The sequence below is a fragment of the Chanodichthys erythropterus genome, chromosome 11 (genome assembly GCF_024489055.1).
Source record: "Chanodichthys erythropterus isolate Z2021 chromosome 11, ASM2448905v1, whole genome shotgun sequence".
Lineage (NCBI taxonomy): Eukaryota > Metazoa > Chordata > Actinopteri > Cypriniformes > Xenocyprididae > Chanodichthys > Chanodichthys erythropterus.
Genome location: NC_090231.1, coordinates 18,044,347 through 18,068,272, shown reverse-complemented (window position 1 = coordinate 18,068,272; position 23,926 = coordinate 18,044,347). Strand labels below are relative to the sequence as shown.

Below are 23,926 nucleotides of genomic sequence, written 5' to 3'. Positions count from 1 at the left end.
TGATTCTGTTTGACCGTGAACTTCACCTTTTGTAATGGCGGTTGCCCATAGTTGTTGTGACACAGTGAAATTAGTTGAACTGGATCATTTGTAGGTCCCGTTGGCCCTCCTGGTCTCCGTGGTCCACCAGGCCCTGGAACAGTCCAAGGAGACAGAGGAGATCCTGGATTTCCAGGGCTACAAGGAATACCAGGAGCACGTGGAGACCCCGGTGCTTTTGGAGCCTCTGGATTTCAAGGCAACCCTGGTTTAAAAGGTATTCCTTTTGTTATTATGTTGGCATGAAATTTCTACTGCTTTAATTTTTTTTTTCAGCCTCGCACTGTGTTGTAGTTCATTCATAGGAATACACAGAGCCGGCCCAGGCTCTGTTAGTGCCATAGATGAGATTTTAGATAGCGCCCCATCATGTCATGATCCAGGCAGTGTTTAAATTAATCCAACATAACATGTCAACTATTACATTTTTTTCCCCGTTGATGTCAATTTTGTTATTGTAAACATATTGTAATCTATTGCAAAGTGGTAAAAGGATGTTAATTGGCATAAACGCATAAATCTGTCACTCATCTCAGTTCATCGTAATCTCACAAAGTTTCATTATAATCAATGAAGCTGTCTACACTGCACAACAAATCTCTTACTTCGTGTCTACACTTCATTTGTTATAATGAGAGGATTCACGAGTGCACAGAACTCAGAGACAGCACTGAACAAAAACTCTGGCGTTTGAGCAGTGAGTGGATTCTGGCTTCTGAAACACCTTTGATTGACCATTGCATTCAAAAGATCAACAGATTTGTCTGTGATTGGCTTCATTTCTCAAAGCTTAAAAAAAAATAAGTGCAAACACAGAGTGCAAAACCAGAGTGCAAAACCAGAGTGCAAACACCAATAAACACTGGAGCATTTGTCAAATCAGTTTCGCCAAATTATATTATTACAGTATCAACTAAGGGGGTTCTTGGTTTGTTTGGGGGTACTTAGCACCCTCTAGTACCCCCATAGAACCAGGCCTGTCTCTTGTGCGGTGCCCTCCAGGCAACTGCCTGTCTCCTATTCCACTGACCGGCTTTGGAAGTTCATTCATTTGTGTGCTCTCTTTTTCATCTGATTTTACAAGGGCAAAGAGGTGACCCTGGCTTTAGTGGTGTACGTGGACCACCAGGGTTCCCTGGAGAGCCAGGATATTATGGCAGGAATGGACTTAAAGGATTAAAGGGTCTGTAGATTACAGTGCATTTTATAAAAAAAAAAAAAAACTTTAGCTCAACAGTAATAATGTAAATCATAAGCATTCTTCAACCATTTGCTTATCGTTGCTCAGGTTTTCCTGGTCCTAAGGGACTTCCAGGTGTTTTGTACCCTAATAATATAACTGGCAATATGGAAAATGGGGATCCGGGCCAACCAGGTGATGATGGATTAGTTGGCCAGACAGGAATGCCAGGCTTGCCAGGCAGTCCAGGAGTCCCAGGTGTGTGATATTTTTTCTGTCTTCACATAAGATAAGAAAAAAAGTAAGAAATATGAAACTGAAAGTCTGATCATTTACTTAACCGTTTAACTCTAATTTTAATTCCTCTGAAATTTCTTTAGGTCCCAAAGGATTTAGAGGGCCAGTGGGTAGACTCGGTCCAGTTGGTCCAGCTGGATCTCCGGGATCTTTTGGTGACACTGGACCTCCAGGAATCCAAGGACCCACAGGAAACCAAGGTACAAAGTCTGTCCTTTTTACGTTTTACATTTTTTATATAAATTTTGGAACAGTGGTTTTCATCTGGTGGTTTACAGGTCTGTTTTTTTTTTTATCATGGACAAAAGGGAATATAACAATAACAGATCACAATTAAATAATAAATGTCACTAACCATATCAGTTTCTATGTTGTCCAACTGACTACAACACAAGATTAAGAAATTTATATTTTTTTTCTGCAAGAATGCAAGTGATCAAAAGTGACAGTCAACATATTTGTAATTTTCAAAACATTTCTATTTCAAATAAATGCTGTTCTTCTGAACTTTCTATTCATCAAAGAATCCTGAAAAAATGCATCATGGTTTCCAGAAAAATATTAAGCAAGCACAACTGTTTTTAACATTAATGATAATGATAGTGAATGTTTCTTGAGCACCAAATCAGCATATCAGACTGAATTTTGAAGGATCATGTGACACTGAAGACTGGATTAATGATCCTGAAACTTCAGCTTTTCCATCACAGGAATAAAATATAAAATGTATATAATATTGTAATAACATTTCATAATATTTATTTTACTGTATTTTTTATTATTATTATTTTTTTTTAATTAATGCAACATTGGTGAATAGAAGAGACTTATTTAAAAAATATTTTAAAATCTTACACACCTCAAACTTTTAAATGGTACTGCAATAAACATTTGTGTGCGATAGACAATTTTGGTGCAAGTGTAAAATTTGCATCCTGGAGCAAAACCAGATGAGAAACTTACTTATGGTTGTTTACTCTGCACCGAAAAATATTTTGTCAGGTAACATAAAATGTTTTTTTATGTGGTAACATCTAAAATAATTTCAAACTTCTTGAAATCATATTATTTAATATGACTCAATTATAGGATATACCGATAAAAGTAGTTTTAGTGGTCAAATCAGGAAGTCATTAATTGCATATTTTTAAGGTAGAAATTTCATTAACAACAGCATATTTTCAAACATGTAAGGTAAAAGAAGATTTCACTAAGCTTTCACCTGTTTCTCCTCCTCCCTTTTGTAATTGTCTTTTTTAAATTCTCTTGCTCTACAGGACCCCGTGGCAATCCAGGGTTGCCAGGTCTTCCTGCTCCACCGGTGCGCAGTAGTGGTATTGGTTATACTTTGGTGAAACACAGTCAGTCCAGCCAGATGCCCATGTGTCCTCAAGGCATGTCCAAGCTATGGGAGGGATACAGTTTGCTGTATGTGGAGGGGCAGGAGAAAGCGCACAACCAGGACCTGGGTGAGACGCTACGGCTATTATTATTAGGGTTCTCAATCGTTTAAAATGTTCATACCATTTTAAAAATTATTATTGTTGATCAGTTTATTGTAATATAGTCAATTTTACATGTACAAATTGATGAGATTATTTGCCTGATGCTAAAAAAGATAATTGACTTAAAATGTTCTCTTCCTCACAGGATTGCCTGGCTCATGTCTGCCACATTTCAGCACTATCCCCTTCCTGTACTGCACAGTCAATGAAATCTGCCACTACGCTAGCCGGAATGACAAATCCTATTGGCTGTCCACCACTGCACCCATTCCCATGATGCCTGTGGCAGATCAGCAGATATCTGAGTACATTAGCCGTTGCTCAGTGTGTGAGGCTCCTTCTCAAGCAATCGCTGTCCATAGCCAAGATCTCAGCATTCCGACCTGCCCTCAGGGCTGGAGAAGTCTATGGATTGGATACTCCTTCCTTATGGTAAAATTCAGTTATACCTGAGCCCACACGCATAATCACACACCACTGCAGATTCAAATGAATAGAATTTAGTGTAGTACACATACACACTTGTACGTGTTTGTGTAAGATAGTGTTTAAAAACTTGACAGTCAACTGTTGCTCTTCTTTTGAAATTTGAATTCATCAAAGAATACTGAAAATTATACATCAATGTTAAGTAGTGAAATATTAGGATATTAGGATCATGTGACACTGAAGACTGGAGTAATGATTCTGAAAATTCAGCTTTGGCATCACAGGAATAAAATACATTTTAAAATATATTAAAGTTCATTTAAATTTTAATATTTCACTTTAAATGCAGCCTTGGTGAGCATAAGAGACTTCTTTCAGAAACATTAAATAATCTTACGAACATTTGAACGGTAGTGGATGTACCTCAGTTCGAGATTTTTGATCAAGGTCTCCTCAAAGATGCAATGAACATGAATGTTTTTTTTTTTTACAATGTCCGACTACCTTGATCATTTTTTTGTCTGTTGTTCAGCACACAGCTGCAGGTGCAGAAGGAGGCGGTCAGTCATTGGTGTCTCCCGGTTCTTGTCTCGAAGATTTCCGCGCCACTCCCTTCATCGAGTGCAATGGTGCCCGCGGCACCTGCCACTACTTTGCCAACAAGTACAGTTTCTGGTTGACCACAGTCGAGCAGGACGAACAGTTCGTCCAGGGTCCTAGCCAGGAGACGCTGAAGGGAGATCAGTACCGGTCACGCATCAGTCGCTGTCAAGTCTGCATGAAGATCTTGTAGCTTGTGTAGATGCACAGCAGGAGACTGTAACTAAACGAATGGGAGAAGAGTGATGACGTAAACTTGACTAATTTGATTTCATGCCCTTGACAGTGGTAATATGAATGCTCCTTGGTTAATTTGGAGAATATCGGGGTTGGAATGAAAAGAATTGGAGAAAGAGATTTTAACTCTTTATCGCTTTATTATCAACAGTGGTGCTATGTTGAAAATATGATGTCGTGTTTTTGTGTTCAAGCTTTTTCCTTAAGTTGTTAGTCATATTCACGGCTACCTCAGAGAGTGCATCCCGGACTGGATGGCACGGAATAATACACCTTTATTTTTCAGATGAAGCCATGCAACGGTGAAAACGATGCAGTCTTTTCATTAACCGGTTCTACTGCATTGTGTGTATAATATGTTTTGGATTCAGTAGCCTATATTGGTGCTTTCTTGACAATAATGTTAACCGGATCTTCTTGTTTACCATTTGGCAATAATGGACAAACCAGCACTTTGCAATCTTCATGAATAAGTAAGATTGTGCCTCATGGTTTTCCCTTGAAATGATTAGTCTAACCCCATAAATATCCTACTGTATATGAATTGCACTGAAGTAAACAAAAAATGCGTTCACAAGATCACATGCAGCTGATCTAAATTCATCTAGTTCACCTAGTGTGTTCAATGATGTAGAGTGAAATCATTTCCTTTTATTGAAGAGAACATTCAAAAATTCATCAAGCATAAATGATGAGGATGATTAATACCTTATGTACCTTACCTTGTTCTTTTAAGGTATAGCTTTTCATCCTCAGTAATTCACACCAAAAATGTGTATATGTTTTATACTCAAAATGTCATTTTTACTTTTTAAAATGTCTAATTTACTGTGTGCATTGGAGATGATAAATAGACTAATTTTGAGTCATCCACTCTTAGAGAGATTGGTTGAAACATAACCACTATGACCGCTTAGCCTTTCAGTCTCTCATTGGTAGCCCTGAGTATACATTTTCTTCTATTGGTGTTACATTTCATCATGTGTCTGTAAGTGGTTAGATTGTTTTATTGATTTCATCCTTTTGATTTAAAGACATACATTAAACATTGTACGTTTAACAATAGGGAAATATTTAACAACTTTCCAAATTTGTTTTTTTTTTATTATTATTATTTTTTATTATTTCTGAAACAAAAGTTCTGTACATTTGTGAAGATTGACCATCACAAGTGGGTAATTTGCTTAATTATATTTTTACTGCTGTGAGACAAAAAATGAAATGTATAATTCCACAACCCGTAGTAAACACCTTTTAAATTAATTCAGACAGTAAATATGAGAGGATGACATTTTCCAGTATTTCATATAGTGATGTAAATGTTTGATCTGAATGCTCACAGTGAGTATATGTATGAAACCTGTCAAATAAAAATATTAAAACTTCTAAATGCTGTCTTATATGAAGTTGCTTTTATTATGTACAAAATTGAATGTTTATTGTGACATGACTGGTGAAATTTCCACAACTGGAACAATGGAAAAATACCTTTTGGAGTAATATCAATTATCCTAAGTGACCCATAACCACTACGCCACATACACTTACACCCATATAAATAATACATATTATGTCTATGCTTACACCTCCACTAGCAAGGTTTCCAGTAGTCGAGGAAAAGCTGAACTAGTGTGTTTTTTATTAATATTTTTATTTTATTATATATTTATTTATTAATGCCATGAACCATCAATACTTGAAGTAAAAAAAAGAAAAAAAATACAGCAACTAAAACAGAATGAAATAACAATGCCAGAGGACAAGAACAAAATTATAGCAAACAAAAGGAAAAGGGTGCTACTTTATACATCATATCTGTTATAAGCTCAAATTGCCTTTTTACTTTTACAATTACGCAAAACATAACAATACAGTTTGAAATCATTTTTAAAGCAAAAAAAAATTGACTTGGAGTCAGACCATTTTATCTAGCTGAACTAGTGTTTATATCAATACATGTTTTTAGTGATGATGAAATAGGAAACAAAGCTTTACGAAACTGAATCAAGTGAACCAATTACTTCGCAAAATGATTCACTATTTTGAAAAGCACCTGCTGGTCAAAACTGTTTAAATCAATGAAAATTTAACCCAAACATGTCTAATCTAATCTTCGAAATAAAAATTCTCTAAAATGTTTGTTTTATTAAAGGTGTTATAGAGGATGTTTTCAACGACTGAGAAAGTGAGTTTTTGAAATGAGTGCAAAGGAATTGCAAAGGAATTTCAAAGGAACGCCTCCCAAAACTCGTGCAGGAGTATTGGAACACGAGTGTTTGTTTACCACCGGCATTCGCTGTGTCATGTTAGTAGATTCATTATGTCGGACTCACCGCAGGTAACTCATAATCTGCAGTTGTTACTCCTGACAAAATCATTGCATGCGGCGCCTGTGGAGTGTGGAAAGTAACTGGAGTGCGCACGTCTCTCACAAGGAACGTAATGGCAGTGATTGACAAGCCAGAGGGCCAATTGTTTATGCGATGATCACGTAAACGATTGGCTGATGTTTTTAAGGCCCTACCCCGTGCACAGATGATGTATTTTGATATTATTCCTTTCAGTGCACCTAATAAATAGTCTTTTATCAGTTAGTAAAGACAGTTTCAAGTAATATTGCAAAAATGTATAAAACAAAACATCCTCTATAACACCTTTAAGTATTAAAATTACTTTAATTAGTCAAGAACGAGCCTACATGATAAGGACCCGAGATCGGTTAAAAAAAACATTAGCCCATTGTTCATTGGTTCACAGAAAACTCTATTATATATATTTTTGAAACAGTATGACGTAAAGAAGTTTCGTTTGCTGAAACCTGAATGATGACAACACAGAATAAAATACTATCACTAGTGATCATCAAATCCTTTTAACAGTTTATTTTAAACCCTTTGTGTTTAAGTTTTCCACTTTTTTCACAAAACCTTTGCTCTCTACAAACCCAGTAAGTTTGGGTTAAAATTCTTTAAAAGATCTACTGTAGTATTAGCATTATTAACACTGAATTAATACCAACATATGAAATTAAATTAAGGACATGCATCAGAAAAATTGTGAATGTTGGACAATATATGAATATAACAGCTTGATTTTGCAGTGTTCATAAATGTCCGTTAAAGCAAAAGTGTCCAAAAGTGGGAATTATGGGATAATGGACACAGCAATGCATCATGCATTATAAGATCATTATGTTTGTAGCGTGATCCATTAAAACATACAATATATTTCAATTCAGACCTAGTGGAGTAATACTATTATTATTCCACTATGTCTGATCTATATTGTTCATTGTAAACATGATGATCTTAAATGTATTAATTATTAATTTACTGTTAATAAATGTATAAAGTTGCATAAAATGGAAATACTCAGTGAAGCAGGCTAACTACGGTAGCCTACCTCAGATGGATGAAGGTTGGATTCCACAGCTGGTAAAATAAAACATATAAGACAATACAACATTTACTGTAGGAGCCATACAATTTACTGGTGACTTAATTTAAAAAACTGTTCTATTGCGCTTCTGATTTGGCAGTGAAATTCACCGATTTTGGGTGCGTAAGATGTGAAGGATTCTATGGTCCGGTTAGTATTTTCACCCCATCATGGCGGCCGCGCTACCGGAGCGCCATCTAGTGGCTGTTACCCAAAAAGTATCAAAGTGTCGCCTCTTGCGTTCTAAGCTCTTTGACACAAGCTCCAAACCACTGATTCAAAACAAAAGATTCCTTCATGTTTCGAAGCTTCATGAAAGCTTCTAAAGCCATAGTCTAAAGCGCGGCGCCCCACAGCAGTAGAGGGCGCTGTGAGCTTCCCCACCGCAGCAGCTGTAGAAACTCAAACAACACAGACAGACATAAGCGACGGGACAGCGAACACAACACATTTCTCCTTTGATACTGCTGCACAAAACAGGTACATATAAACCCATGTGTGTATGAATAAGTTCTCTGATATGTCTCTTGGTTAAGTGTGTTTTTCGTCTCTCAAATGTTAGTTGTGCTCTTATCCACGCTGCTAAACATAAGAATGATAACACTCAGCTGTTTACAGTAATGACATGTTCACAAACGTTAATCCACACTTGACATTGAGGCTGGGTTGTACTCGCCTCTCTTTTGTGACTTTAGAGGAATAAATCTCACAGTTGTGGTTGTCATTTGTGGTAGATGGATGGTTTTTACATTAGTCAGCATCATCTAGCAGTGTGCTGGCTAATGCAGAATCCTCCTCCTCCTCTTCCAGTACTGCGGCTCATGATTAGGTGAAGGATGCAGGTGCTTTGTTTAAAAAAAAGTTGAATGATTGCAGTATAATCCTTCATGAGGTGCGACCAGCACCATCGCCTCCCTCATCATTCAGGACTAGGCCATATTTCACCTCATAATAACCTCAAATTCAAACGGGAAAAGTAAGAAATTATATTTTGCATTAAGAAAATTTAGCCTACTGTACGCTGGAGACCAATTAATCATTTGATAATCATATGTGTCAGATGTTTTTAGACGTTCATTCGTTTAGACTGTGTGGCCTTAGGGTCACTTTCCCTAATAACAAACACAGATTATTGCTAAATGAATACAGATAAAATTAATCATATACTTATTTAATTGCTTAGCCATTTTTATCACTGGATTTTAGAAAAAATATATAGTATGTGGTCTTTTCAAGGTTACCTCCCCTATTATTCTTTTTTACAGTTTGCTTTACTTTAATATAGTACTGGGACCCACTTTATATTAAGTGTCTTTAACTACTATGTACTAAGATTTAAAATAATAATTTGATACAATGCACTTATTGTATACATACATGTTTTTTACATTGTTCTTATATTTAAAAAAAAAAATACATGTATGTAATTACAGCTGTAGTTATATCTATTATTACAATGTTGACCCTTCTCTTGCACCTTAAACTTAATCATACCACTAAGCCTGTGCCTAACCACCCACATCCCACCTCGAAAGCAGCAAAAATGTTTTGCATCACAACATGATAACATAGTCCACAAGTACATAGTTTTTAAAGATACCTATTATTGGGACATCAGTGTAATACAGAGTTGTTTGTGGTGTATTTAGTTGTGTTGTAGTTAGGTGTGGTGTATTTAGTTGTGTTGTAGTTAGGTGTGGTGTAGTTAGTTGTGGTGTACAGGTGTAGTTAGGTGTGGTGTAGTTAGGTGTGGTGTACAGGTGTAGTTAGGTGTGGTGTAGTTAGTTGTGGTGTACAGGTGTAGTTAGGTGTGGTGTAGTTAGGTGTGGTGTACAGGTGTAGTTAGGTGTGGTGTAGTTAAGTGTGGTGTAGTTAGTTTCACAGTGCAAAAAATATAAATGGTCCTAAAAGCAGACTTTATCTTCTTAATGCAAAATAGTTTCTTGTTTTTTGTCGTCTTGTCATTATGGAGTCAAATATAGGTAGAATATGTTCAGTACAGGCTTCAAGAAATCCACCCTATTATTGTGTTTTTCAGTTACGCTGGAATTTTCGGAGACCGACTCGGACATGTCATATGTCTTCATCAATGACTCGTCGCAGACCAGTGTACCGTTACTGCAGGCTTGTATTGATGGGGACTTGAGTTTCGCTAGGCGTCTGCTGGAGACCGGCTGCGACCCCAACATCCGTGATCACAGGGGCCGCACGGGTCTGCATCTGGCAGCGGCACGAGGTAATGTGGACATCTGCCGCTTCCTACACAAGTTCGGCGCAGACCTGCTGGCCACCGACTATCAGGGCAACACTGCACTGCACCTGTGTGGACATGTGGATACGATTCAGTTCCTGGTGTCCAATGGTCTCAAAATTGATATTTGGTGAGTTATGCCAATAGTTTTATTTATTTGCAATCTACATGACTATTGGCAAGTGTTTGTGACTACTGTTGTATTTGTTATGTAGGGCTAATGCTGTTGGGTAAATGAGTAACTGATTATATGTAATTTAGATTACTTAATCTGATTCCAAAAATTAAATACTTGTAATTAGTTTATATTATGTTTTAAAATACTCATAATCAGATTGCAGTTTCTTTTTTCTTATATATTTCTTGTATATTTGATATTCACAAAATAGCAGTGAATTATTTAGAATTCACTGATCCTTAATTACAAACTATAATTAAAACTATATTTTTTTATACAATAAAAAAAACTGTTGGATATATATATATATATATATATATATATATTCTGAAAGTCACACACAGACCTGCCACTAGTCAGGTGACTATAATTACATGGAAAATTGAGAGACGACACAGCATAAAGAAATAAAATATTTCATCATTTTGGTAGTGTTGTTAGTTTGATTGTTTTTATTATAAAATTACTCATTTCTTTTAATTTTTAAGTTTTAATAATTTTTTTGTTTTTCATCAATTTACTGCAGTTCCTAGTTTTAACCTGACGTAATGTACTTTTTAATCTAATTCATGTTCTGGTTAACAAAATATTGAGTATTTTTTCTTTCTCTTTGTATTTATCAATATAGTAAAATATTACATTATTCATAATTTTATAAACAAGTTAGGTAAAATCTAAATCTAAAAGTAATCATAAAATATTCAGAGTATATTACTTAAAATGTGTAACATAATAGATTACATTATTAACTACAATTTTAATCATATATTTATATTTATACCCGTAAGATCTTCGGTCATCTTCAGAGCACAAATTAAAATATTTTTGATGAAATCGGAGAGCTATATGACTCCATAGACAGCAATATAATCAATATTTTCAAGGTCCAGAAAGGTACTAAAGACATCGTTAAAACAGTTGATGTGACTACAGTTGTTCAACCTTCATTTTATAACGCGACGAGAATGCTTTTTGTGCGCAAAAAAAAAAACAAAAATAACTTTATTCAACAATATCTTCTCTTCGGTGTCATTTTCATATGTTGTTTATGTCCAGCACTTCCAGGTTTTATGTTAGAACCCCGACTGATTATTGGTTCCTGCGTCAGCATCACATGCATGCGTCATGCTGCCCACGTGTACAGCTTTGAATACTGAGCCGGCATTCGGACGTAAACATCGAATCCTTCACTGTGTTTACTGCGTCACCTGTGTAAGGATAATGAAAGGGAAGAGAAGAAATTGTTGAATAAAGTTGTGATTTTTGTTTTGTTTTTGCAAACAAAAAGTATTCTCGTAGCTTCATAAAATGAAGGTGGAACCACTGCAGTCACATCAACTGTTTTAACAATGTCTTTAGTACCTTTCTGGATCTTGAACATGTTGATTATACTGCTGTCAGAATTCTAAATAATTTAATGACAGAAATTTAAGCAGAAAGCTTGTTCCATTTATTTTGACATGTAAAATAATTTAATTTACTTACATTCAATAAGTACAGTCATTAAAATGTGTTAATTGAAAAGAAAAACTGAAAAATGTAATATACAAAAAACAAAGATTCTGAAAGCTTATACTTTTGAGGGAGATCCCATAATAACTTAATATGGCTTTACAGTACCAATATATTATATTTTATGATTAATATAATATTTTTAAATATGATGGTTTCAAATACTATTTAGGAATGTGAATCGGGATGCAGCATGAGACTAAGGGAGGTATTCCAGAGATGTAATGGTAAATGCACCATTTGACCCAGTGCACTTTTAGCCACCACTTTCATAAAATAGAAATAAAAATTTGAACACTTACAGATATCATATTAATTCATTATTATTTTACTGTAGTAGTAGTGCTTGTAATGGTGTAATAACCTGGCAGAATACTATGGTAACAATGGTAAGTTTTTATCTGACTGGATATAAAGTTTCTCAGTTGTGCTCTTGCATTTAAACAGTAACCACAATGGGTCGACCCCACTGGTCCTGGCTAAGAGGAGAGGTGTAAATAAAGATGCCATTCGGCTGCTGGAAGGGTTGGAAGAGCAAGAGGTCAAGGGCTTCAACAGAGGAGCCCACTCCAAACTAGAAGCCATGCAGATGGCTGAGAGCGAGAGGTTGGATTAGCCACCTTTTAGGAACATCTTTTAGTTATTTGACGTGTTTCAATTGATTACTAACTCAACACTCTTGCTCCTAGTGCGATGGAGAGCCATTCGCTGCTCAATCCGAACCTGCAGAACAGCGAGGGTGTTCTGTCCAGTTTTCGCTCCACCTGGCAGGAGTTTGTGGAGGACTTGGGCTTCTGGAGGGTCCTGCTGCTGCTGGTGGTCATCGCCCTTCTTTCTCTCGGCATTGCTTACTATGTTAGTGGCGTACTGCCATTTTCTGCGAGTCAGCTGGAGTTGGTCCACTGAGGGCCAGATTGTGTTATATCCCGGGACCTGACCAGTCAAACTTTGAAGTAAAGGGAGGTTTGAGTGGACTCTGAAGGTACACTGAAGGTTCCTCATAGTACAAGATTAGGTCTGATGTGAAGTTTAGAAACAATCTTGTCATTCTCACAGGTGAGGGCGAGTGGAGGCGTTCACTTGATGATGGCTGCACTATGAAGGAAGACTGAAAGGTAAAGGTTCAGGTACTTATGGGGGAAAATGTTCGAAGTTTCTCAAATACACCCCAAGAGATGTAAACCCATTTCTCACAGATTTTCCCATGATCACTGAACACGGCCAGTTGGTTGAACCGTAGACGTATACACGTGTAATATCTCAATGGTGATGTAAACAACATTAGATTGCTGTTGTAGGTTAGATCAGGCATGATGTTTACATCCTAGTATTTGCTTATTTTCCTTTTCCATTACCTTAATTTTTGTCTGTATATGAAGTCTTTGTTGTGGAAGTATGACAATAGACCAAACACTACATACATATGCCTATTTACATATCTGTGATTCATTCGTTTGATTTACATTGTTACATAGAATATTGTTTTAAACTAATGGTCTGTAAAATGTTACATAAACTAATAAATGCACATCAAGAATTTCCTGTTTGTGCACTCATGACAGTTTAATATTCTTAATATTAAACTGTCATCTGATGTTTAAGATATTAATTTCTTAATATTCAGTTTAATATTCTGTTCTGTCTGTATACAAATGATCCTATTCATTAACAATGGTCTTTCTGTTTTTTCAAATAAACAGAAATGCTTTTTTTCCTCAGCATAAGATGCTTTAGCACCTTCATTCATTGTGTTGTTCTGAGAAACATTTTGCACAAAAATAATTGTCAAGATAATATCTAGATTTATATTATATTATATTTAAATAATATGAAGTTAAATATGGCCTAAAATTAATAAAGCATAGTTAGAAAGCAATGAGCATTTTATTATGTAACAGGTGTGTGTTTATAAAACTTGTCTTAGCCTATCATAATCAAGGACCGGAACAATCTGTTTTATGAATTGTTATTGCTAATTAAGCAAATTTGTGCAAACAGCATCTGTTAACATTTTAATTTCTGTTTTAATACAAATAAAAATGAATAATTTATAATTATTTTTTGACATAAATGATGTTGACACAGAGAAAATCTGTCTAATGATAGATAAAACTTCACTACAAAACATTATTAGCCTAATATAAAGCATTTTCTTGGAACTGTGGGAATTATTGTCCTAACTTTATCAATCCGAGTCCATTTTTCCCTCCTGGCTATTTAATATTTAATATTTGTAAACATTAGGGTAAGGCTTAACAGCTACTTTGATGGCGTTTTCTGTATTTTCATGTAATTTTTACCTGAAATGTTTTTAAATGTTGATCTTACCATTTGTCTGCAAAACATCAGTCAGTATTAAATGTAACTAGTATGTTTTATGTAACCAAATGGGAAAGTCACTTCAAATAATATTACACATTGAACTTAAAAAGCACTATTCTAAAAACCCATTCTAAAGTCCTGCGGGAAGACATCACAAGACTCTTCGGGCTTCAGGACTGTAAACTCTAATGCAGGAGTGTCCAATCCTGCTCCTAGAGGGCCATTGTCCGGAAGAATTTAGCTCCAACCCCAATTAAACACACCTGAACAGCTAATCAAGGTTTTTAGGCATACAGGAAACTTCCAGGCATGTGTGTTGTGGTAAGTTGAAGCTAAACTCTGCAGGGTAGTGGTCCTCCGGGACCAAGTTTGGACACCTCTGCTGTAATGCTTATGCAAAATTGCACTGCACTGCCCCCTGGTGCCCACAGCAGACCTGAACAGTAGGGTGGCCCTTTTTTTTGGACCTTCTTCTGCTCTTGCCCACCCATTCAGCTCTCCTTGAGAAATGGAAACAACCCCCCAGTAAGGGCCACCTTACTGAGCAGGTGAAAAGAACACAGATTTATACCTTCTTTTGTATCTGTATTTCACTTTTCTAAACATTTTATTTTGGTAACATACACATACACCCATTGTAGCTATTATAAGTCTACTAATCTATGGTCTTTCCTCCCTGTCTCCCTACATGATGGAAAGAGTGTGCTGATGCTGAGTGACTCATCCGGATGTTTGTTGGGTTTTGATATCATATATGTTGGTCTCAGGAGGGGGAGGTGTTGGGGGGTTGTTGTAACCATTTAAAAGGATGCTGGGATTTCTGCAGTGGTGGTAACACTCAGGGAGAGAAACCACAACAATAAAAAAAAAAACAATTAGAAGACCATTGATCTATGTTCTTGCGCATTTAGCATGTGCTGGCCCAAAAAATGCAACACAAATATATGGAAAGAGAAAAAATTGGTGAAAGGGATACTTAAGATTAAAAACTCCATAAGGAGCTTACGCAACGGCATAAGCGATAGGTCTGCGTCACAGGCAGAACCCAAGCGTCAGTGCTTTCTTTGTAGGTTTTCAACTGTAACAAAAGTGGTTCATGATTTAACAAAAATATTTTGTGGCTTGGCATAACAACATTATTGTAGTTGTAAGATTTTATTAGTTCTCCAGAGCACACTTTTAAATTACATATCCTCATATTCTGCTCCAAGACTAGGAATCCTGGTTCTTCTTCCAAAAAACAGCTGAAATAAGAAATATCAGTAACAATAGAGTTTCACTTGTTAAAATTAGTTTACTACATTAGTTAACATGAACTAATAATATTTCTACTGCATTCTTGTGGTTGTTTTGCTGTGTCACATGCCACAACCGTCTCAGCTTCAGTTCTCCTCTGGCAGTTAATATGAAACTCAACCAACGCTTGTGTAACCTTCAACCAATGTAGCAACAACCAAAGACTACAACATAACATTTACTGTAACTCTAGAATAACTCTGTACAGCCCTTTCCATTGCATTTGATAGCCCATAATGGACTGTAAATGAAACATGAGATGTAATGAGCTACAGGTCATTTTCTGTTCCTTCTTTTTGGGAGAAGGAACAGCGAGAGAGAATGTAACATGGTGGATGTCTGCAGTACTGTAAATGCATTTGTTTGTTCTGTCTGATGGATGATGGTCATCCAGGAGCAGTAAAGTGCTTTAATGTATGAGTACGTGTCATTTGCAGTATTTGCTCTGTAAAAGCTGAGTGCTTTACTATGATTGTTCTGTAAATTACTTACTGATAGTGGAAAAGGCTGTCTGATTTTGGATCAAGTGACTGAGATAGCATTTGGAGAGCATGTTCATATATCCCTTCAATGATCATCATAGGCTGCAGGATGACAATATTTTCAGACAGATACGTCACTAGTCACTCTTTGAATCGACTGTATGCCATTAGCCATACACATGCTTGGGGTTTTGATCTTAAGTGACTTTGCTTTACATTTTTAAGATCATAGTATATGTAATTTTATTGTAAAACACTGTCAAAGTTATGGTTTTTGCAAGTAAAATCTATTAATTACCATATAATTTACAGTTTAGAATAGTAAAAGGACATTTCCAGAAGAATTTTTATATATATATATATATATATATATATATATATATATGTATATATATATATATATATATGTATATAATAAATTCTTTATTATTTTTTGTTATCAGTACATTAGTGTGTTTTGTGTTAAATTTTCTGTTATTTAATGTGTATTGCATTATTTTAGTGTCATATTACCCTGATGGTGTTTTGTGTGTATACGGGTATGGTCATGTTTTTGGGCAGGCCGCTTACGATGAGCTTACTGTTGTGCCACCTGTATTAATGTTGTGGTTATTGGTACATTTTAAGATAAAAAGACAGATGGGGGACACACAATTTGGTTGTTAAAGTTCTTAAATTAACAATATCACTAAAATAAAATATACAGGTACCCTGTAAAACCAGAAACATAGTCACAGTATTTTTTATGGTGAATTTCTGGCAACAGCTGCCATGTTATTTACTGTAAATTTAATGGGATATTTTTTTTTTTTTTCAAATGTTTGGGGTCGGTATAGACAAAGTCCCTTTAAGATTTCACTCTTTGAAACTCCTCTCAGGCATTCAGGTGCAGCTCTTTGAATGGGAAAACATCAAATTCTCCAAAGCTGTTTGCCAAGCTTTCGATTAAATTTCATATTTGAAATCTGACAACAACTCTCATAAATTTTGTTTCTAAATGCTTGAATCATGACAAAAAAAAAAATTATTTTTCAGGCTGGATCAAGCTAATGCGCATGCGCAGTCCTAAATCTCTTGTGTCTCATTTCACGTCTGACTCAGTGTTGCCAAGTCCGCAGTTTTCCCGCAGAATTGGGCTACTTTTAGACTGTTGCCGCCGTTTGTGAAATATTATTAAGAATTTGAATAACTCTTTTCTATTTCAATACATTCTAAAAAGTAATTTATTCCTTGTGATGGCAAATGCTTATTTTTAGCATCATTACTCCAGTCTTCAGTGTCACATGACCCTTCAGAAAACATTCTAATATACTGATTTGCTGCTCAAGAAATATTTCTTCTTATTAATGTTGACAGTTAACAGTTGTGCCATCCAACCGTCATACTGTTTTTCAAGTTTATTTGATGAATATAAAAAGAAAATCGTTTGTAACATTATAAATGTCTTTATTGTACATTTTGGCCAATTTCAGTCTTCCTAGCCTGACTAAAAGTTTCCATTTCAGGTACACTTTATTTCGATGTTCCACTTTAGACATTCTACTAACTATAAGTAACTTTGCAACTACATGTCAACAACTCTCGTTAGAGTATTGACTGTTAATAGACTGTTATGGTTCAGGTTAATAGAATAAGTTGACATGTAGTTGCAAAGGTACTTATAGTCAGTAGAATGTCTGTTGGGGGACCATCAGGAATAAGGAAGAAATAATGCAGCCAAAAGATGAAAATTCTGTTGTTATGACATGGTTTAGAAATGTCTTTTTATAAACATATTTTTGTGAACTTGTTAACAACCTACTGTATGTTGTAGAATAAAATGTGAAAGTCAATTAATCTATTAAGTAATGCTAACGAATACAATGAAGTCAGCTTTTATTTGACAAAAATGTATTAAACAATGAAAGTGAAGTGTTCAGGAAAGGTTTGAGAAAGTACACAGGCTGCAAAAATGAACATAATGTCCTCAGGAAACAGGAAGTTCAAACAGAAGTAGGGTGTAAGTTCAAAGGGGTTTTATTGTCTGGTATCCTATCTATGTTGTTCTATTCATGAAGATCATGAATACCTGAACTGTAGTGCAGAAACGCTGTTATGAATTTATAGTAGCAGTGAGGAGGAATACAAAAGTGCCAAGTGCGATCCATTTTTGTTGACTCCTGATGCACATTGCTAATTGGTCAAAGCCTGATGGGATGAAAACAGTGATCAGCTCAGGAACTGCATGTGTGAAAGCAGCTGATTACAATACACTTTGACCTCTCATTTAATCATTTCCTCAATTCTCTTTGTACATTGTGTTGACTGGCCTGTAAAACAAAGGATGAGATTAGAATTTAAGTTCCTGTTTACACCATTAACTTTCTGATAGATGTCTGTCGCTCTCTCTCATGTGACCCTTGAACTTTTATTGACAGAACTGACGTTTGATGATCTTGTATGTGTTTTTTGTATGGTCTTGCAAACGAACTATTCAGTTTTCAGCTGAATGCCACCAAGGTAAAACTTAACTAAGATTGTTTTGTCGAAATTGTAAGCATGACTTGTGATGGTCTTGGAAGCATCAGTTAGAATGGGATGAAAATTATATTATACCTTTTTAAAATAAATTTGGCTAAAGAAACATGTTGGCAAGGCCAATAGTAATCTCAACTATAGTTCTCTGACTGGGCCAGCAAGGAGAAAAAAAAGAAAAGAAAAAAAAAAACCTTATTGTTGAGCCCTGTGTTTACATTACCTGATGTTTGTTCTGAGTCTTAATGTTTGATGTCAGTGTGTGTTTGCATTTCAGCAGCTTTTAATGTGTTGTTGTCTGATTTTAAATTGGGAAAGAAAGAACTTACTTGTTTCTGAATCAAGGCTGCATGATCTTTTTGAATGGGCCTAAATTTCACAATCACTCCATTCAACCATTCAAATACTGTGTGTTAATGTACCTCCGCAGGATTCAAACCGGCGATCCCACGCACGTCACGTAGATCAGCACCCTCCAGGCATCAGGTGACACACCTGTTCTTCCTCTGCTGAAATTCATGTGCTTTCAGCCATCTATCTGTTTGTTATCTTATGCCTTAGCACTATATTTATTTAACAAATGCATTTGACTGTATCATGTTATTGGTGTAGTCACTCAGAGCTATGTAATTTTGTGAACTGCCACAGGGGGCACTATTCTTTTTGCAGATTAACCTTTTCCAATGTCCTTCAGGATCTGAGGGAACAATGTTTCCTGATTAGTCATTTATCTGTTATTAGTGATGTCAATACAGGATTTAATTTATTAAATCCTTATCATAGTGTAGTTTTTTTTGTTGTTGTTTGTTTTGTTTTTTTAGAGAAGACATTTTCAGTTACAATCTGTGTTTATGAAATATGATGTGCACAACTGATACAGCAAATGGGTGAATCTGATATTTAAATGCTCATAATATATAGATGTCTTGTGACTTGTAGGTTAAAATACCTGACTCTTGAAGATGAAAACCAGTCTCAACTTGTTTGAGGTTTTAGAACGCTGTGGGCTTCGAATTTGATAGTTTTTGTTTTGTTCTCTGTTACTCTGCTGAAGGGTGTAGTCTGTGGTTTTCATTTGATAGCTATGGCGCCACATCTGATTTTCTTCATTGCTAAACCCTATTTCCTTTTCACCTCCACAGGTGCTCTAATGAATTCATCTTCCATCTCATCTATAAAGCAGTATACTTCAGTGCACACAGCGGCCTTCTCTGGCTAATCCTCAGGCAGGTGGTCACCAAACACACAGCAGCCAGCCAGTCAGCGAGCAAAACAAACTCCCTAACCAGCCAAAGATGAGCTGCAAATACAGGAAAACCAACACCAATTTTTCTCAGACACAAATAAACACATATCCACCTGGGTTTACACATACATGCATACATACATACGCATGTACATCAATCAATGGCATATAATTATATAATTTCTAGTAAAATGCTCCCAAAATGGCAATAATCATGCCAACCTTTAATGTCAGGAAAGACGTTACATTTTTTTAATTTTTCAAAATGTCGTACCCAAGTGAATGAGAAAGGCTTTAGATAGAGACGAGTACATAATATTTTTCTTTAAAAAAAAAAAAAAAAAAAAAAATAATAGGCTAGTAGCCTACTAATAATTTCCTAAAAGTCATTGTGTTTGTGATATGAGAGGACTATGATTATACTGTGACTGCACTGTCAAAATGAAGAATATCGTCCCATCATAACATGCTTTAGAAATAATCCGAAATCATCACATCAAGACATTTGCTGTCCAGTCTGCCAGCTGGCCTGTTAAAAAAAAAAAAAAAAAAAATCAATATTCTCTAATGATGGCACTATTCTTACAATTCACTGCTCATCATAGGGCCACCTGTCATGGTTAGAGCCACACACCACAGACTGCTTTTTACTGGATGTGTGTGTTTTGCATAATTCAGCAGAAGTTAATAGTGTCTGTGCTGTTTGTTTTGACAGAGTGGTTTCATGTAATGTTGTGGTGTCTTAATGAAGAATTCAAACTACCTAGAAATAATATATGGGTAAGAATCAGTTGATTCAAAGGGTGTTTTATTGCTTTTGTTTTGAGTCTTGGCTCAAGATTCTTTCTTGGTCCTGTTCCCCTTTTCCTTTTCCAATATTTCCTGTCATACCTACTGTCCTGTCTATTAAAGGTTAAAAAAAGTTCAAAAACATAAGTGTCGCCAAATCCAGTAAAACTTACAAATACTGTATCATGTAAACCAGGCTGCATTTACACTGTAACAACACCAAAAAAGATTTTACTCACATCTGACACAGAACAGATATTGTTTTCTGTAGTAGACTACTTAGAGTAGGCTATCATGTTCCAGCTGACTATTTTCAATACAAAATATGAAGTCATTTAAATGTAGCACAGCCTTTTCTCTATTACTTGTAGTTTTTTTTGTTTTGTTTTGTTTTTTTTGACTGAAGGGTCTCTTTCAAATTGGTTGTTTGTTTGTTTGTTTTTAAAGAGTATAGCTAAGCTAGCTATGTTTTAAAACATCTTTAACGCAAAAATGTGGAAAGCCAATAACAGCCAATATATATATATTAAAAAAAATACTGTAATTTGTAACTTACTGTAATACAGACCTATAAATGTATTAACTATACAATAAAATGCTGCCTGTAAGTCGGTAGAAATCAGTTGTCACAAGCTAAATGCATAGCCTCCGGGAGGTGTTTTGCTCAGCGCGTGGGGGAGAAAGAAAGCGATAGATAAGTGCGTGTGTGAGTGTGATAAAGACTGAGACTGGCTGTGCATGGACTGATGATTTGTTGTAGGCTACACTTCTAAAGAAAGTACAGCTCGTATGACCACGAAACACATTAGGCTGAAGCGCTGCGCGGCTTCGCATGAGCTGGCAGCACGGACCCTTTTATCCTGATTAAGTAACGGCCGGACAAGCGACGGGCAGCCCTACAGCACCTCAGCCGGCATTTGAGCAAGAAGTGAAGGGCATTCTAACGATAAAGGGACAGAACGCCGGTTGACTGTTTATTTAGAAGTGCTGTCGAGCAGAAACAACATCTCCTTCCTGGAAAAGAGCTCGTGCAAGACCCCACAGAACCGCAAGGCGATTGTCGATCGAAGAGCCGCTTAAACCAGCACAACTGCACTTAACATGGGCGAAAATAAGAGGAATTAGCTGTCACACAGAGAGCTGAATTGTGAAAAAATATTCTCTGTTCCGCTTCTGAGGTAAGCGCGATATGGCAGTTTTCGAGACAATCTAATAATGTACATCTTCATATGACACAGCACGCGATAATCTAACCGATGAATTATGGACGCGGAACATGAATAATATACCGAGGGGGTGACGCTCGGATTCAGAGACCGGCCGGTGCACGACCGTGTCCCACATGACCTACTTTCAAAAGCTTTAATGCAGGAGAGATGCAGCCGCAGTGAGAAGCAAAGGAGACCTTCAGCACCGAAAAACAAGCTCACTGTTTGCTCACATGTGTGACCGAAGTCGTGTGGACCTCAGGTGACATGAACGTCACGTCAGGATCGTTCACTTAGAAGAGTTGATCGAGAGCCATCTTCAGCTATTGTTGTTTTTTCTGTGTTTTACAGAGATACTACTGCGCTGATAACATTCAAGACTTGAACTAACGGAAAAAAGGGACCCTGGAGCCATTGACCTTTGCACTTGCAACAGCACTTGGATTATTTGTGCTGTTGGGAATTATATTGAGCCTTGGGATTCCAGCTAAAATCTGCACATTAACCCAGTAAATGCTTCTAAAGGATTATTACAATGACAAACACAAACGTGTCTCTGTGATGTCATAGTTTGCTAGTCGAGCGTTATGTAAGCAATACTAGTTATTTCATGACTACCTACAATATTGTAGTGCTAACTATGCATGTAAGCAGATTTATGAATCTAAGTCAATAATGATTCTAAGCTCAGGAGATCTTTTTATTGCTAATCAGTGATTTTATCTTGCGGTCCAATCATGTGGTCATTGCCATTAGTACGTCACACTGATGTTCCACAGAGAGTGACTGAGAGCTTCATTTTGTCTGGTTATCGCTTCCCGAACTACAGCCTACGGCAGTGTCTAGCCTCCGCTTTTCATCCCACCAATGAGACTGGAAACTTCTGGACACACTTCCTCCCCATTTTTGTGTTTGCCTTCCACTTTCTGGAGGTGTTCACGTGGGAAGGAGCACCAGAACCTGGCAGTCCTTTTTTCTACCCCTTCTGGAACTACTTCCTGGGGGTGTTGTACCTGCTGCTAGCCAGCAGTCTGGCTCATCTTCTCAACTCCATGTCACTCATCATTCGTGAAATCTGTTTCTTTGTGGACTATGGAACTATCAGTGCGTATACGGTGGGTTCCTCGCTGGCATATTACTACTACATCCATCCTCAAGCAGGAATCCCAGAGATTGGATTCGAAGGCCAGAACACTTCCCAAAGGAAGAGACTGAACGCTGATGAAGAGACTTGGAACTCTGCATCTTCTCCCACTCTGTTCCAGCTGTTCTTTGAAAGCCTCTACATCCCATCCACCTGTCTGGTTGCTATCATATGCGTCCTCACCTGCTGCAACACCAGACAACGCTGGCGGAAGTACCGCTATGCTGTCCGCACCCTCGTCTTCCTCCTTCCGTTTTTCATCTCCTCCACTCCTGTCTTCTACCGTCTCCTGAGTCCCTCCGCAAACTCCACGTCAGCCTCCACACCTCATCTGTTTTGTACTATGGCTGCCTTCTTCTACCGCCACTGCTTTTGGCTGGTGGTATCTGCCATCTTCAATATCAGCAAGATCCCAGAGCGTTTTTCTCCAGGGAACTTTGATATCTGGGGTCACAGCCATCAGTGGTTCCATTGCTGCACTTTCCTGTCAATTTTGGATGAGCTGCAGATGATCAAAGTGGAGATGCGAGCCCTGCTTCTCAACCCAGCGTTGGTACTATCACCTGTAATACCACCTAGGCTCTCTGGCCCAACATTCTGGTCCACCTATGGGATCATGGTGCTCCTGCAGGGGTGCATAGCGAGCATCATAGCCTTGTTTGGCTGGCAGGCATATCAGATCTTCGCACCAGAGCAAAAAAAGCTTAAGGGAGATTAGGAGGCACCATGATATGGTGGTCAGGTTTAAAGCTCTCTGTGTAAGCATTTTGGAATTTTTCTTCTAACAATGTTATAACAATGTTGATTTCTGCTATGTGAACTTGCTGTCATTTCTTCATTTTAAAGGGTTCACCCAAAAATGAAAATTCTTTAAACCCTTAAAGGATGAGTTCACTTTCAAATAAACTTTTCCTGATAATTTACTCACCCCCATTTGACACTGCAATGTCCTCCAAACGGTTGAAGGTCAAAATTACAGTTTCAGTGCAGCTTCAAAGGGCTTGAAACGATACCAGATAAGGAATAAGGGTCTCATCCAGCGAAACGATACAAAAATACAACTGTATATGCTTTATAAACACAAATGATCGCCTTCCAAGCACTTTCGCTTCCCGTATTCTTCAAAAAGCTTGCGCTGTGTGTCCTACGCCTTCCCCATTCTACTTACGGAATTCACTCTGTCAGTTGAATAGGGAAGGCGTAGGACATACAGCATAAGCTTTTTGACGAATATGGAAAGTGGAAGCACGTGCAAGGTG

At 36.9% G+C, this 23,926-nt stretch overlaps 3 protein-coding genes across 5 annotated transcripts in view; all 3 read left to right on the top strand.

The window, feature by feature from the left end:
- The window catches only part of col4a6 (collagen, type IV, alpha 6), a 100,723-nt gene extending 95,224 nt beyond the window's left edge, over window positions 1–5,499 (top strand). The window contains exons 42-48 of the mRNA XM_067400524.1: window positions 95–256; window positions 1,124–1,222; window positions 1,328–1,477; window positions 1,600–1,716; window positions 2,794–2,985; window positions 3,167–3,453; window positions 3,983–5,499. Of these exons, the coding sequence (XP_067256625.1) occupies window positions 95–256; window positions 1,124–1,222; window positions 1,328–1,477; window positions 1,600–1,716; window positions 2,794–2,985; window positions 3,167–3,453; window positions 3,983–4,243 (1,268 nt within the window). The 3' untranslated portion in view covers window positions 4,244–5,499. The remainder of the gene's footprint in view (window positions 1–94; window positions 257–1,123; window positions 1,223–1,327; window positions 1,478–1,599; window positions 1,717–2,793; window positions 2,986–3,166; window positions 3,454–3,982) is intronic.
- Window positions 5,500–8,099: 2,600 nt separating this feature from the next.
- ankrd46b (ankyrin repeat domain 46b) lies at window positions 8,100–14,297 on the top strand. Of its 2 annotated transcripts, XR_010896506.1 has the most exons (5): window positions 8,100–8,205; window positions 9,764–10,106; window positions 12,114–12,272; window positions 12,356–12,648; window positions 12,723–14,297. XR_010896506.1 is itself a non-coding variant. In XM_067401896.1 (4 exons), the coding sequence occupies exons 2-4, from the start codon at window positions 9,796–9,798 to the stop codon at window positions 12,570–12,572; spliced, it is 687 nt and encodes a 228-aa protein (XP_067257997.1). In that variant the 5' UTR covers window positions 8,100–8,205; window positions 9,764–9,795; the 3' UTR covers window positions 12,573–14,294. The 2 variants fall into 2 exon arrangements, 1 of the variants encoding a protein (XP_067257997.1); XM_067401896.1 differs by having other exon boundaries at window positions 12,356–14,294.
- Window positions 14,298–17,819: 3,522 nt separating this feature from the next.
- Window positions 17,820–23,653, top strand: paqr9 (progestin and adipoQ receptor family member 9). Of its 2 annotated transcripts, none has more exons than XM_067401895.1 (3): window positions 17,820–18,265; window positions 18,711–18,766; window positions 21,875–23,653. In XM_067401895.1, the coding sequence occupies exon 3, from the start codon at window positions 22,261–22,263 to the stop codon at window positions 23,383–23,385; it is 1,125 nt and encodes a 374-aa protein (XP_067257996.1). In that variant the 5' UTR covers window positions 17,820–18,265; window positions 18,711–18,766; window positions 21,875–22,260; the 3' UTR covers window positions 23,386–23,653. The 2 variants fall into 2 exon arrangements, with proteins under 2 accessions (XP_067257996.1, XP_067257995.1); XM_067401894.1 differs by having other exon boundaries at window positions 19,423–23,653.
- Window positions 23,654–23,926: the final 273 nt, after the last annotated feature.

What these genes read in the sequence shown, in the direction of transcription:
- paqr9 (XM_067401895.1), top strand. Translation starts at nt 22,261, where the DNA reads ATGTGGTCATTGCCATTAGTACGTCACACTGATGTTCCACAGAGAGTG.
- ankrd46b (XM_067401896.1), top strand. Translation starts at nt 9,796, where the DNA reads ATGTCATATGTCTTCATCAATGACTCGTCGCAGACCAGTGTACCGTTA. An exon ending in GGTCTCAAAATTGATATTTG is followed by an intron (nt 10,107 to 12,113) that starts GTGAGTTATGCC and finishes GCATTTAAACAG; the next exon opens with TAACCACAATGGGTCGACCC. An exon ending in CAGATGGCTGAGAGCGAGAG is followed by an intron (nt 12,273 to 12,355) that starts GTTGGATTAGCC and finishes TCTTGCTCCTAG; the next exon opens with TGCGATGGAGAGCCATTCGC.